Raw genomic sequence first — 15,408 nt, 5'->3', positions numbered from 1 at the left:
TCAAGCCGGAACGGAACCCGTCCCGCCTTCTAACAGCCGGCTGGTTGTCTTCATTGCAAGTGGCAGGGAGACGTGCGCGTCGCGGTGGAAGCGGGGGCTGGAGACCTCTTCCGACGGCGTCAGCACAAACTGAGCCACGCTGGGCATTTTCAGCAGGTTCGTCAGCTCGGTGGCCCGTGTCAGGATGGCTTCCCTGTCCTCGGCGCTGTACGTGGAGGAGACGGCCGGGCTCTGGACAAACAGCCTCATCTTGGACAAGAAGAGGGACACCCTGGAGCGGAGACACCAGATGGTTGCACTGAGCGAGCGGGAACTGAGAAGCGAGATTCAAGAAGGGATGGTGCCTGAGGGCGGAAAAGCTACTGCCTGCCACCTCTTCACCTGGGAGGTCAGAGGGGGAATCTGCCCCAAGGGAGAATCGGCTGGGTGTTAAGACCCACCCAACTCTGGACTGGCCCATGAAGCCCAGGCCAGAGCTAGCTTTGCTTCAGCCAGAAAGCAGAACCCAGAAAGAACAGTAAGTCAAATCCTGCACTCTTTGTATCTGCGCTAGTCTCTTATTCTACAGAATTTATTCTTGGTTTGCTAGCTCTCTCTCTGTGTGTGTGTGTGTGGTGCGCCGTCAAGTCGCAGCCGACTTACGGCGACCCCATAGGGTTTTCAAGGCGAGCGGTTAAGCAGAGCCGGTTCGCCATAGCCTTCCTCGGCACAGTCTTCCTCGGAGGTCTCCCATCCAAAGTACCAACCCTGCTTAGCTTCCGAGATCAGGCTAAACTAAATCATTCCACATCCCTTTCCTAGTTGAGGGATGAGGGGCCGTGGCTCAGTGGTAGAGCATCTGCTTGGCATGCAGAAGGCCCCAGGTTCAATCCCCCGGCATCTCTAGTTAAAGGGACCAGGCAAGTAGGTGATGTGAAAGACCTCAGCCTGAGACCCTGGAGAGCTGCTGCCGGTCTGAGTAGGTGATACTGACTTTGATGGACCAAGGGTCTGATTCAGTAGAAGGCAGTTTCGTGTGTTCATGTGTAGTTATAGAGGAGGGGAACGAGAGCTCCCAATTGTCACCTTCAATCACCTGAAGCCATATTCAGCTACTGCTCCCCCCACCCCATACCTCCTTCCAACATTTTCCAACAGTCACCGTATTCAGTTTCAGATTAGTTTGCTTTTTAACAAAGACTGAAAAGCTCCAGAAGTTGAGTCATAGACTCACAGAATCACAGTTGGGAGGGGCCACCAGGGTAATCTAGTCCAACCCCCCTGCACAATGCAGGAAACTCACAACTACCTCCCCCCCCACACCCCCAGTGACCCCCTACTCCATACCCAGAAGATGGCCAAGGTGCCCTCCCTCTCATCATCTGCCTAAGGTCATAGAATCGGCATTGCTAACAGATGGCCTTCTAGCCTCTGCTTAAAAACCTCCAGGGAAGCACTTACCACCTCCTGAGGAAGCCTGTTTCACTGAGGAACCACTCTGACTGTTAGAAAATTCTTCCTAATGTCTAGACGGAAACTCTCTTGATTTAATTTCAACCCGTTGGTTCTGGTCCGACCTTCTGGGGCCACAGAAAACAACTCGGCACCCTCCTCCATATGACAGCCCTTCAAGAACTTGAAAATGGTCCTCTGACCCACGCCGGGAGCAAGCCCCGGCCAATCGGCCCCCCTCGCATTACCTGTGTACCCAGGCAAGTGTTAGGTTTCCCTTTCATTCCCCCCCCCCCCCCGTTTCAAACCTTGGGATCAGGTCCTGGCTGCGCGACGCCAGCTTGGTTAGTGCGGTCATGAGGACGGTGATAATGCGGGGGGAGTGCTGGGGGAGGCTGGCGGAGGGCCGCAGCTGCGTGATCTCGAAGAGCATGGCCTCCAGGGCCTCGAAGAACTTGTTGACCTGCTCCACCGTGCACCTCTTGTCGTGCTGGACTGAGGCGTACTCGCCGACGGCCCACACCTGTTGGGAAAGCGCAGTCAAACGGGAGTGGGGGTTCTTAGCCTTTCTCAGGGCGGCCCCGGGGGCTTGCTAGGAACGAACAAACAAATGTACTTATTACAGTCCAAGACCAATAAAAAATAGAATCGATACAACAATTCAAACTTCCAAAAAGGCTTGCTAAGGGGCAGCCTGAGCTTATCTGGCTCGCTCTCCGTGGTGATAAAGCTTCAATTTTTTCTTACAAATTATTTATTTCAAAGAGGGGATGTCTGTGTGTAAAGTGCCGTCAAGTCGCAGCTGACTTATGGCGACCCCTTTTTGGGGTTTTCATGGCAAGAGACTAGCAGAGGTGGTTTGCCAGTGCCTTCCTCTGTGTAGCGACCCTGGTATTCCTTCCTTTGTGGTCCCCCATCCAAATACTAAGCAGGGCTGACCCTGCTTAGCTTCTGAGATCTGACGAGATCAGGCTAGCCTGGGCCATCCAGGTCTGGGCCAAAGAGGGGATACAGAAGGAAAAAAAGGAACGGTGCGGGAAACCATCTACGGATAAAATATACATGAGAGAGAGAGCGTTTCAACGTAGTTTAAACTACAACATAGTTACCATGTCTACTTCTCCGATTAATCAGATGGGGTATCTTATTCTACTAAAAGATATACTGTAGTTTAACCAACATTCGTACCTTTATATCTTATTCTACTTGAAAATAATCTCACCGTTCTTTAACCAATGTTTATACCTATTGATCTGCTGCTATTATTATTAGGTTTCAGCAACCGGTTTCTATATATATCTATAAAACAGTTTCCATTTTTCATTGAACTGTTCCAGGTTTTCCTCATCAATTATATTTGGCATGCGAGTCATTTTAGCCGTTGTGGCATATGCCAACATTTTAGCTTTTCAATCATCAGTGTCCGGCAAGGTTGGTTGTTTCCTGTGGTGATAAAGCTTCAGATGGATAACGTTTGGAGGGAACACTACCGCTATTCAGAATCTCCCAAAAGACCCTCCCTGTTGGAATTTTGGATATGCGCAAACAGCAAACGCAGTCCATTCAAAGGAAGGGAGCTGAGACGACGGCAGTCGAGAGGAGAAAAACCCCTTAAGGAATATCCTCGGCATCCCATTCGAAAAACGGGGGGGGGGGAGAGAACCCACCCGTGCGGATGGCGCCTTACCACGTGGGTGAAGATCCCTTCCTTGCTCTGAATGTTGGCGACGGTTCCCGAAAACTCCATGAGCGGCTTAGACAGCTCTGCTACCAGCGACGGATGCCGTTTGCACAGAACGGGCAGCTGCGCGCCCATCACTCTGCCAGGGAAAGAAGACAGCCGGGATTGTCTAGGAGGGTCTCCATGCCGACCTGTATCTGGCAAAGGGAGCTGAGGCTCTCGAAAGCTCGTAACCTGAAACCCTAACGGTCTCGAATCGAGCTCTTCTGCTGCAGACCAACACGGCTACCCTATTAAACTATCTGCGTGGCCTGGGAAAACGCATGTCGCTCTGCAGAATGTGGTTCCCAAAAGAGGACTGGGTGCCCCCCACAGTGTGGCGCAACCGTGTTTCCGTGTAGAGTTGTCAATGGGCCCTGGGGGGGGGGGGGGCTCGGCATGACTCACAGGAGATGAGAGGCCCTTGGTTCCAGATAGTATTTTCAGACACTTCCTCTGCTCAACCAGACTTCTCAGTATGCATTTATCCAGAATTAATTCTTCTCAAAAAAAAACCCCCCACTGTATCGCTATCAACCAACCTTTGGATGAAAGGAATGAGGGGCAAAATTCACCGTCTTTTAGAAAATAATATAAGGTCAAGGGCCCCTGTGCAAGCACCTGACCCATGGGGTGACGTCACATCCCGACGTTTCCTAGGCAGATTTTGTTTACGGGATGGTTTGCCAGTGCCTTCCCCAGTCATCTTCCCTTTACCCCCAGCAAGCTGGGAACTCACTTCACCGACCTCGGAAGGATGGAAGGCGGAGTCAACCTTGAGCCGGCAACCTGAAACAGACTCCCATTGGGATCGAACTCAGGTTGTGAGCAGAGCTTGGACTGCAGTATTGCAGCTTACCACTCTGCGCCATGGGGCTCTGCTACCGGGACTGACAGCCGCCCAGCCCTCCCCTTGTGTGTTCACGCGCTCGGGCCCTTCCTGTCTTAAGACTCACTGGTGCATCTCGGCCTTGAAAGTCGGAATCTCATAGAGTTGGCTGCTCCTCTCCAGCAGCGCCAGGACCAGCTTGTTGGCGAGGGTCCCGTCGGCAAACTGGAGCGGAAGAGAGAAAGATGCCATCTTAGTCCGGCCTGGTCCACTGATCACAAAAGCCGGGGGCTTTCTGACGTCACAAATGCAGCCCTCGTGCGGCTAAAAATACTAACACCGCTCTCCTTTTCGTCTGGCACAACCGTATCGCTTTAGCCCCGTGGTTAGCGCCGCATCCGTTTTATCGTTTCAGCCTTAGGTTGCTGCACAGAAGGGAGCCGTACCTCGGCCACCTCTCCGAAGAAGAGCTGCAGTAAGACAGGGACGCTCTCCGCACACTGCACCACCCGAGGGGCGCTGGCCATAGATCCCAGGAGCTGGCGGAGGGGAGTCAACCTGCAGGCAGGAAACCGGCAAAAAGTAATCCGATCAGGGGACATTCTGGTTGTTCCTTGAACTCTTTTCCTCCAGGCAGTTTGGGAAAGACTCTCTCTGTCTCTCTCCCTTTCAGTGGGTGACCCTAAGCGAAGCATTCACATTTAGCTTCAGCCCAGAAAACAGAAAACCCGATCTGCCCATTTCAGCAAGTGTTGCTGGGGTTTTTTTTACCTGCCAGGGTCTCCTGGAGCAGACTCGACCCGGAGGAGATACTGGAACAGGCCTCGGTACTGCGGGTGACGGAAGGCTTCCAGACAGGTGGCCGGCTTCACCCCCGCGTCTAAGGCGGCTCTCTCGGACATGGGGGCCTGGGCACACCTAGGAACAGGTTGGGAACAAAGACGGGCTTGGATTACTGGCCCTGTCCGTAAAAACCCTAAAAGGAGTTGGGCTAGGTGTAGCCCAGCAAGGGTGTAAACACAGACTAGATTCTCCACCCCCCATGAGAATGCAACCTGGAAGTTACAGGAATGAGGGAAGGGCGCTGCTACCTCAACTGGATGTCCAAGGCGGCCGTTAAACACGGCAGGTCCAGCAGCAAATGAAAAATCTCCACGGTGGTATCTGCCCCGAGCAAGGCTGGTAAAAGGTCCATGAATTCAGCAACTAGAGCTGGGTTGTTCCATGCTAGGAACTGCAGGGGAGAGGAAACAAGACACAATTGCAACAAGTAGGATGGCTGTCCCTTGGTATCCCAAGCGGATATCCCCACTGGGACCAGAAAGATGGAGCTGATCGGAAGGGCAGGCGCCGAACTGTTCTCCAGACAGCAAAACCTGGAATCCTGTCTCCAGGCGTCTCAGCTGGGAGGCTGGGTAAGGCCAGAATCTGTTTGTCAGCCGGAGGCCTTTGAAATGAGAAAGGGTGGGGGTGGCAGGAAGCGATGGCCCCGAAATAACCGTCAGAGGCCAGGGCAGAGCAAAACGAGGGAAAGCCGTCAGTTATGGGCTTCATACCAGTTTCTTATTAAAAAAAACACTACCGAGTCTGCTTCCATAGGATGACTTTGGTTGGGCATCTCAGGTGGAACGTCCCACGTTTGTGGAACACTGCGTAAATCGACAGTTTATGTTTGCTTGTAGGTGTGTAGGTATTAGTGAAAATATTCTGCACATTGTAGTTTGAGGGGCTCAGCTGATTAAAGAAGAGTTGGTTTTTATATGCCGACTTTCTCTGCCGCTTAAGGGAGACTCAAACCGGCTTACAATCACCTTCCCTTCCCCTCCCCACAACAGACGCCCTGGTAGGCAGGTGGGGCTGAGAGAGTGTGACTAGCCCAACGTCACCCAGATGGCTTCATGTGCAGGAGTGGGGAAACAAATCCAGTTCACCAGATTAGCCTCCGCCGCTCCTGTGGAGGAGTGGAGAATCAAACCCGGTTCTCCAGATCAGACTCTACTGCCTCCAAACCACCGTTCTTAACCACTACACCACGCTACATGCTGAAGAATAAGAGTTGCAGGCAAGTATGGGTCACTTAATTTAGTATCCATTGGATTCTGGGCCAGAACAGCGCTAGACTAATGGTTTCCAAACTGGGCCCTGGGATTCCTCTTTAGTAGGGACAGACAAGCCCCCCTGGGGAGGGGGGGAATGGTTGCCCCCTCCCAGCAAAGCTTCCACTGTGAGTTGCAGGGGTATTTGTAGGTAGGGGGGCCGGATTCCCTCCAGAGATCAGAGGCAGACCCACAACGAGTCCCGACGAGAGGGTCCCGTACCTTGAACAGGTTTGGGGTGCTCTGGCGGAAGACGCAGAGATTCCCAGCGAAGAACGAGATGTTGTGTCGGCAGAACTGGATGAACTCGTAAGCCAGCATCGGGCTGTGGAACAGCTGGGCCGGGACTTTGGTGAACAGGTGCTTGTAAACCGCTTCCGAGTCGACGGCCGCTGTCTCACCTGGGTGGCGGGGGCACAGCAGAAGTTCCGCTTCGGCCCCAAAAAGGCTGCTCCCCACGGCCTGACCTGAGGAGCTACCCTGGTTTAAATCAGCCTGGGGGAAGGGGAAAGTCAGCACCCTCTGCTTCAGGGGTCCCCAACGTTTTTGAGCCTGCAGGCACCTTTGGAATTCTGTCACGGCCTGGTGGGCACAAAATGGCAGCTGCAGGAGGTCGAGCCGGCGACAAATCAAATCTCCAGCGGCCAATCAGGAGCCTTGCTGGGCAGAGCCCCACCTGGCCCCCGCCCGTTTTCTAAAAATGCTTGGCGGGCACCAGGAAATGTGTGGACAGCCATGCCCATGGGGACTCCTGCTCTCTACCTACTGTGGTTTAGGAAGAACTGGGCAATCGGCAGCAGCACTCGCGCGTAGGAAAGATCCCCGCTGACCCGGCCGTGCAAGATCTTCAGACAGGAGAGGGAGCGGTAGACGTAGGAAGAGTCCTGTATGCAAATAATGTCCATGACGGTGACCGCCTCAATCAGACACTGCATGGGGAAAGGAGAGAGAGAGATGCTGGTTCAGAAACGCCAGAAGGTCCCCATCATCGGCGGAATCTCATGCCTTCTCTAGGCAACTTACGGCTTTTTGCAGCTCCCTGTCTGCTTTCTTCAGAGCCCCTGGCCAGACAAAACAAATCAAACTCAGACACCTCGCACAGTGACCGACGTGTCCCACACTGAGCGGCTTAATGTCAACTGCAGTTATTCCCGACATAAACTGGTTGTGAGGATATCGTGGGGGTGGGGGTGGAGGGAGGAACAGAACGGGGGAGCGAGAACGGGGGACCCTTGATTTACTGGTACAACCCAGGCTTCCAGTTCTCCTTCTAAAGCCAACTCCAGCCAACGCTCGTATTTTCTCACCCCAGATTTCATAATTTCCAAGTCTGAAAGGTGGTTTTGTTTTTGGCTAGGGCCCTGATCACCGGAATGGGCCGGGCTGTGCTCTTCTGGGGACCTGAAACTTCGGCAGAAATTACATGCAGATTTGCATGTTCTTCTCTGCAGCCACGGGGACTAGAAACTTGACCAAAATAAAATCCTTGAGGCCATGGCTCAGTTTGTAGAGCCTCTGCTTGGCATGCAGAAGATCCCAGGTTTAATCCCTGGCATCTCCAGTTAAAGGGACTAGGTGATGTGAAAGACCCCTACCTGAGACCCTGGAGAGCCGTTGATCGTCTGAGAAGACAGTACTGACTTTGTGGATCAAGGCTCTTGTTCAGTATAAGGCAGCTTCATGTGTATCTAACGACAGCAGTCGTTTCTTAGTCCCATAGAAGGTGTATCATTTGGGACCCACAAGCGACCGAGGGCCGAAGGAGGTAGGAAACAGGAAGGGGGTCGAGAGCAGAGTCCCCCTTCAGTTCCTTCTCCCCTTCCCAGGAGCCGGCCGGCCCCGCGCACGGAGAAGAGGCCAACTTACTGCGGTTGCTCTGCTCCAGAAGCCGCTGGCAGTACTCGAAAGCCTTCTCCCTCAAGCGTTCTTTCGGGGGGAGCAGGCGGCTGGATGTGGAGGTGACGGAGACCATCGACATGATAGAACCCTCCACCTCCGATTTATCGTCTGCAGGAGAGGAGACGAGGCAGAGCAAATCACATAAAGTGGTGAATTAGCAAAATGGTGCCCCCCTCCCCGAAAGGATCAGAGACCTTCACCTGAATTTGGTCCGCTCGTCCCGCCGCTCCCGTAGCACAAGAGCCACTTCCGCAGCATGGAGAATGCCTGCACGTTAAGCCACTGGTCCTCGGTGTAATGCTGCCCGACCGACAGCACGGTGAAGAAGTCGGTGGCGATGGTTCCGTCCACCTCCGTGATGGGACCAGGCTGCGATGGGGGGAAAAGAGGAGGCAGAATCAGTGGAGTGATGGTTGGCCGCGAGCATTTTCTGTGCCGACAATCGCAGCAGTCAAATCCCTTCCTGCGTTTCTTAAAATTTTCAGCGGGTCACCCTATTGGTCTGCAGCAGAAGAGCTAGATTGAAGTCCAGTAACACCTTAGAGACCCACAAGCTTTTTTTTTGGGGGGGGGGGGTATGAGCTTTTGATAGTCAGGACTGCCAGGAGAAGAGGGAAACAAACAAGTTGTCAACAGAAGATGAATACATAAACACATAAAGCTGTCTTATCCTGAATCAGACCCTTGGTCCATCAAAGTCAGTATTGTCTACTCTGACCGGCAGCGGCTCTCCAGGGTCTCAGGCAGAGGTCTTTCACATCACCTCCTTGCCTGGTTCCTTTAACTGGAGACGCCAGAGATTGAATCCTGGGACCTTCTGCATGCCAAGCAGATGCTCTACCACTGAGCCATGGCCCTTCCCCAAAGATAGAAGATCTGCTTTTTAATTTGCATGCCTTGGGCTAACCTCTCTTGCATTCTCATACAGCAACCCGATCCTACAAGTCTGCTCTCGGGCACTCAGTGAATGGCTCCTTTCTATGTCTCCCCTCTTACAAGCCAATCTCAATTCAAGGCCCGGCGACTCTGGGACCCGATGACGGAGAAACCAACCTTCCGACGGTGCCGTGTGGCTTTCCCTCACCTGCCGCGCGCGGGGATTGAAGAAGCCTCCCGAGGACTGGGGAGTTCCTTGCTGGAGGCTGGCGTACCTGAGCCAGTCCACCATCCGTTTGCTGAGAAGGTTGACTTGGTCTGTGGAGCGGAGGCAATAAGGCTTGTCAGAGAGACACGCCGCTGGGTGACCGTCAACCTTTCCAGGCCTGGGAGCCGCCACCATCCCACAAGCGGTAGCTCCGGGAAAAGTGATATCACAGCCATGTGACAGGAAGAGGAAGAATTATAATCTCAGTGTGTCAAGAGCCTGGGCCATGGGAGTGTGGACAGACGACACAGGACAAGCCCCGGAAGATCTACCATAGCGAGGGTCAGGGCAGGAGAGGGGATGGCCTTCTTCTCTATCTGTATTTATTGATTAAAATATTTATATTTCGTCGTGACTCAAGGCAGCTTGCAAGTTATGCACATTGTAGCAGCGGGTCTGTCTAAAAAAGTGGCTGGAAATACGGTGGTTATGCAGGGACCTGAGCGCTGCACAACCACCGTGGGTCACGCTGAACCCCATGGGAAGGTTCTGACCCACGGGTCGAAGGCTGTTGAGCGAGATGCCGACTATGCAGCATCCAGCGACTCCTGAAGCCAGCCTCAGATCGCCGAGCCCGATCGATCGCTGGGCTTAAAAAGCTGAGCTCTTGGCTAAGAAGCTCCTGGCTAAGAAGAATCCCTCCACTGCCCAGTTCTAGGCTGCGCATCACTTTGGAGCATATTGCCACCTATCTGCCTCTTCCTCCAGGGCCCTTCCTAGGAGTGGGGTGTTGTCTTCAAAATCAGCAGCCTCTAAAAGGAGGCAAACAATAAAACACACTGGCACGGCTTGGCTCCAAGTAAACCAAACCCAAACAGCTTGGCAGATCGGCAGACTTCAGATTTCTCCAGCCCATCCGTAAGATCTAAACTGTCGGAGAGTTTGCCTGTGATGTTCCGGCTTCCTCAAGTGACACTGCTGTTCTCAGCAGGCGTTTAATATTCTCGCGCGTACCTTCGTTAAGGCTTGTCGGTGCCAGGCTGATGACCTTTGACAGGAGAGGCAGGAGATGGCGAGTGCTCTGACCTTCGGGAAGTCGGCCTTCCAGCGCTCTGACCAGACGCGGTCCCATGGCTTCCATCTCCGCCTTCGCACCGCCCTGTTGAATAAATCAAACGTTTGAACACCGGAGAGCCGCAAAGGAGAAATCAAAAAGAATCCTGGCCACTGGGTGGAGCCTGTGCATTAGGCCATTCTGGAGCAAACTGTTTCTCCCCTGGTGCAAGATCTACCGTGGGAGCTTTACAGCAGCTTCATAACAGAAGAAAGCGAGAGTCACCGTCATTCTTTTGTGCTAAGGGGATGTGGAAGGAACTCTGTAACTAACATGAGTCGATTCAATCGCACAGAGGGCCAGGATGCTGGAAAGAGCTGTATGGTATGTGCATTTCCAAACCAAGTGTTCATTTCATGCTCACAGTACACTTCTATGTGTACACAAACACCCACCCCAATGTGTGAAATTTTGTAATCCAGGGGTGGGATTTTTTGTGTGTGGTAGTAGACATTACATTGCTTTATTGGACTGTCTTCTAATTCTGTAATCTGCCTTGAATCTCAATGAGAAAGGGGTACAAAGTCAATAAGTAAGCAGTTTTCAACATCATTGCAGAACTTTGAAAACACCAGATCTTACCCTGTGCGGGGAGCATTTAAATAAAAAGCACGCTAGGTGAAAATAATAAAAGGTTGTGCCGCGGTGCCTTCACCGTTTCCAAAATCCATGGCAAGAAGTGGCTGTAATGAAAGAATTGGACCAGGGGGATTCAGAGCAGATGTTTATTTACCTGGGCCAGAATGATGGGGAACGTTAGACTCAAGATCTCTGTGTCCTGGATCTTCTCCCACGACAGCGGCAGATCGTTGCAGGGCAGCATTTCTCTCAGGATGGCGGCACACAGGACCTGGACTTGCTTGGGGGACCTGGGGATCTGCAACGCCGTCTGCAGAAGCTCCACGAATCTGCCATCCAATCTTCCGAAAGCAAGGCAAGGAAGAAAAGCAAGCTTGACGTGTTTTGATTTTTTTTGGGGGGGTTTACATTCTGTGGATACAACGCTCTGACCTGGATGTCCCAGGCTAGCCCAATCTCATCAGATCTCGGAGGCCAAGCAGGGTCGGCCCTGGTTAGAACTTGGATGGGAGACCACCGAGGAAGTCCAGGGTTGCTACACAGAGGCAGGCAATTTTAACACTAACTAATTTTAATGCTATTGTACGGCTCAAGAGCTCGGGTTGAAGGAGCTTTGTTAACAAAAGTAAGAGGCAGGCAATGGCAAACCACCTCTGCTCGTCTCTTGCCTTGAAAACCCTACGGGGTGAGCCATAAGTCAACTGTGACTTGACGGGACACCACCATGGATAGAACATTGGCTTTGAAGTTCTCTCTTTCATTCTTCTGGAATCTCCTAGACACAGGACATTTCTGCAGCTGACACCCAAACCAAAGCTGCAAGACCATGCGGGCATATTTTAGGGTAAGCCCAAGTGATGTATTTAATAGCCATGAGTGTCCCGCTCATGAGTAGCAAAAAAACACATCTTGACAGGAGCCCCAGGATTGTGGGGAAAGTGTGTTTTTAAATATTTCAAAAAACCGAAATATTTGAGCAACCCAAAACTGCACTGAACAACTGGAGATGTCATGAGGAGGAGAGTTGGCAGATTTGGGGGGTTAGGGAGAAGAAGAGAAGATGGCGGGAGAGGAGGTAAAAAAAAAAAGGCAGCCAAAGACAGGACAGGAAAGGGGAGAGAAGGAAGCAAAGCCAGGGGGAATGGTAAGCCAGGGATTAAAATGGGAGCCAGAAAAGGAGGAAGTGGACATGGGGAACGGGGGGGAGGACCAGTTGGAAGAAGGGAAAGATGGACAGAAAGATGGACAGATGGGCAAGGAAGCAGAAGAAGAAGAGTTGGCTTTTATATGCTGACTTTCTCTACCACTTAAGGGAGACTCAAACCGGCTTACAATCACCTTCCCTTCCCCTCCCCACAACAGACACCAGGTGGGGCTGAGAAAGCTGTGACTAGCCCAAGGTCACCCAGCTGGCTTCATGTGTAGGAGTGGGGAAACCAACCCAGTTCACCAGATTGGCCTCCACTCATGTGGAGGAGTGAGGAATCAAACCTGGTTCTCCAGATCAGAGTCCACCGCTCCTAACCACCGTTCTTAACCACTACACCACGCTGGCTCTCAGAAGATGGACAAGGAAGCAGAGGTGGGAGGAATGAGATTCCCATCCCCTTATTATTATCTTCTATTGTTCAAGTGTGGACATTCCAATTCAGGTAAGAGAGCCATATATGGTTTAAGACACAATGCCGCTTACTTGCATTTTACAAGTACATTTTAAACAGCCAATTAATCTAATAACTACAATTGAAAAGGTTACCAGCCCAAGCTGAAAAGACAGAAATGCGGCACCTCTGTAGAATTGTTCGGAATGTTTTTTTTGGGGGGGGGAACCACAGATTTCTGCCTAAATCTCCCCCAAAGGTCACCATATATTTTCACTCACTTCCGACCATATTTGGTAGCCGAGACAATAAGGAATAATCTTTGCAAGCAGTCGATGGTTTCATTCCCAAAATCCTGGTTTTGGAAGAGGCCTGCAATCCGAGCAGTGAATTTTTTCAGTTCTTCATCCTGGATGTTCCTTGGTAAGAAAGTACATGGATTTTTTTGTTTGCTTTTTATGGATTAAAATAGCACCAGCCATAGAAGTCAAGGAAGGTCAGGCTAGCAAAATCCCAATTGTTTTGCCATTGGTAAATATGCTGCATTAACCCCGTCACTGATTAGGAGATTTCGGATAGTAGAATAAAGAAAGATTGCCTGAGGTGTCAGAGAGTCACTAGATGAATCAGAGTTGGAAGGGACCACAAGGGTCATCTAGTCCAACCCCCTGCACAATGCAGGAAACTCACAACTACCTCCCCCCCCACAACCCCAGTGCCCAGAAGATAGCCAAGATGCCCCCCCTCTCATGAACTGCCCAAGTTCATAGACTCAGCATTGCTGACAGATGGCCATCTAGCCTCTGCTTAAAAACCTCCAGGGGAGGAGAGCTTCACCACCTCCCGAGGAAGCCTGTTCCACTGAGGAACCCCTCTAACAGTTAGAAAATTCTTCCTAATGTCTAGATGGAAATTCTTCTGATTTAATTTCAGCCCGTTGTTTCTGGTCCGACCTTCTGGGGCAACAGAAAACAACTCGGCACCATCCTCTATATGCCTAGCTCCAGATAAAGCAATTCAGTAGAGTCTTGTACCGCCTTAATTTCATTATGAAAATCCATTGTTGGGGACTCAAACCCAGGGCATCATAGCTGGATTTTGAAAGGCAGATGAATAAAGTTTTTCAGTTCAAAGACTGGGAGTGGAAGCAGCGTTATAAAAATGGGGGATGGGGTGACTCACGCTACTGCAAACCCAAATCAATTGGCTTTCAGAATTCAATGTGTTGAAAAATGGAAATTCCATGCCAATGGCAAAAGCCATTTTCTGTAAGTTCCTGAGCATGTGGACGAATCCTTCCAGACCATGGTATTCGGACACTGGAACTGCACAGTGAAACCCAATTACACCAAAATTATCCCAGGAAACCCTGGGATTTTTATGAAAATCCAAAAACAAAAGGTGTGGGAGACCTTTGCATGCACACTGTATTGTTTTGTTTGGCCTTAATATTACGTGGATTTTATTGTTCCTGAAATTTTTGTCACTGTGTGCGTGTGCTTTTTTAAAAGCATGTGTTGTCATAGCAGCCAGGATGGTTGCAGTGTTGTTGGAATGAGTTCTGAGAGACAGTTTTAAATCCTCACTTGGTCATGAAAACCTCAGGGTGTTCTTGGGCCAGTCATTTTCTCTCTCTCAACCCAACTCGCCTGGCAGGGTCGTGAGGCTACAACGGAGGAGGGCAGAAGCCCATATACTGTACACACACCCTGCTGTCGCATTTTTGTGTGAGCTTGATCTAACCAGTCCTCATGGTTCAGACAAGTATACAATCGTACAATTTAAACTTTTAGACAGGGATGCCGGCCTCCAGGTGGGACCTGGGGATCCCCCAGAATGACAGCTCATGTTCATATTACAGAGATCGGTTCCTCTGGGGAAAATAAATGATTTTGGAGGGTGGACTCTTATGTAGGGTCGCCAGGTCCCTCTTTGCCACCATTGGGAGCTTTTTAGGGTGGAGCCAGAGGAGGGCGGGGTTTGGGGGAGGGGAGGGACTTCAATGCCATAGAGTCCAATGGCCAAAGCGGCCCGTTTTCTCCAGGCGAACTGATCTCTATCGGCTGGAGATCAGTTGCAATAGCAGGAGATCTCCAGCTACTACCTGGAGGTTAGGAAATCAGTACAGGAGCGAAATCAAATTTAAAGTGCAAAAATATCTTTATACGCTACTGTGTCTAACCTTATACATCAATATACTGAATCACAGGTAGGTAGGAGAATATCAATATTCAATGAGGGGAAAATCAATGCATTTTTTCCTCATTGAATATTGATATTCTCCTACCTACCTGCATTGAGAAGAGCGCAGAAGAATGGCGTTTGTACGCCATATATGAACTGTTCCCTTTCTTCCTTCACCTTTGTGGTGGTGGACTGTATGTTTGTTTTAATGTTGTATTTGTGCGTTGTGTACATTTTATATGCGATTCAGTATATTGATGTATAAGGTTAGACACAGTAGCGTATAAAGATATTTTTTGCACTTTAAATTCGATTTCGCCCCTGTACTGATTTCCTAATCTCCCTGATACTAGTACAGTGGTGTCGGTTTCTCCCCCACTACCTGGAGGTTGGCAACCCTAGCATAAGGGTACCCACGGAGGTCCCCTCCCTCCCCAGGTTCCCAAATCCTCCAGGACTTTCCCGAGCTGGATCTGTCAAACCCCCCCTCTAACCCCCCCCAATACCCACGGATGGTGGAGAAACCAGGAATGGGGTCAGCAGTTTGCAAGGTTCATGCAGCCACCAAAGGAGGGTTTTTATCTTTCTTTTCCTACCTGGCCTGGCGGAGGAAGCTTTCCGTCCCCGCGGTGTACATCCTGCTCCCCCACACCTCGTTCCCCCCCAAAAAACCCCCCAAACTTGGGATCCACGAAGGGCCACAGCAAGAAGATTCCCTGCCCACGCCTCCCATAGGCGGTTGCAGCGCCAAAAGCGACCCGTGTGGAAAGCGGCTCCCTCCCCGAGGGTTCCGGCTGGGGTCGACGCGCATTGCCTCCGTTCTCACGCGTTGTCAGAATGCGTGGCACAAAGGACTGGTCGAGGCTGCGGC

The 15,408-nt window shown here is 51.3% G+C and overlaps 1 protein-coding gene across 1 annotated transcript; it reads right to left on the bottom strand.

Moving 5' to 3' along the window:
* AP5Z1 (adaptor related protein complex 5 subunit zeta 1) lies at positions 1 to 15,174 on the bottom strand. Its single transcript, XM_056866286.1, has 17 exons — positions 15,134 to 15,174; positions 12,635 to 12,772; positions 10,907 to 11,093; positions 10,074 to 10,218; positions 9,060 to 9,169; positions 8,176 to 8,344; positions 7,943 to 8,083; positions 7,100 to 7,137; positions 6,843 to 7,005; positions 6,299 to 6,477; positions 5,072 to 5,214; positions 4,752 to 4,898; positions 4,427 to 4,538; positions 4,108 to 4,205; positions 3,119 to 3,251; positions 1,740 to 1,954; positions 1 to 271 (listed from the first exon to the last, which is right to left on the bottom strand). The coding sequence occupies exons 1-17, from the start codon at positions 15,172 to 15,174 to the stop codon at positions 1 to 3; spliced, it is 2,430 nt and encodes an 809-aa protein (XP_056722264.1).
* Between the last annotated feature and the right edge of the window lie 234 nt (positions 15,175 to 15,408).

This window comes from Euleptes europaea, chromosome 21 (genome assembly GCF_029931775.1).
Source record: "Euleptes europaea isolate rEulEur1 chromosome 21, rEulEur1.hap1, whole genome shotgun sequence".
NCBI classification, from domain to species: Eukaryota; Metazoa; Chordata; class Lepidosauria; order Squamata; family Sphaerodactylidae; genus Euleptes; species Euleptes europaea.
The sequence above is the reverse complement of the archived record's forward strand: the minus strand, read 5'-3'. Positions and strand labels throughout refer to the sequence as shown.

What these genes read in the sequence shown, in the direction of transcription:
- AP5Z1 (XM_056866286.1), bottom strand. Translation starts at nt 15,174, where the DNA reads ATGTACACCGCGGGGACGGAAAGCTTCCTCCGCCAGGCCAG. An exon ending in TCCCCATCATTCTGGCCCAG is followed by an intron (nt 10,219 to 10,906) that starts GTAAATAAACAT and finishes TTTATTCAACAG; the next exon opens with GGCGGTGCGAAGGCGGAGAT. An exon ending in CCAGTTCTTCCTAAACCACA is followed by an intron (nt 6,478 to 6,842) that starts GTAGGTAGAGAG and finishes CCCGCCACCCAG; the next exon opens with GTGAGACAGCGGCCGTCGAC.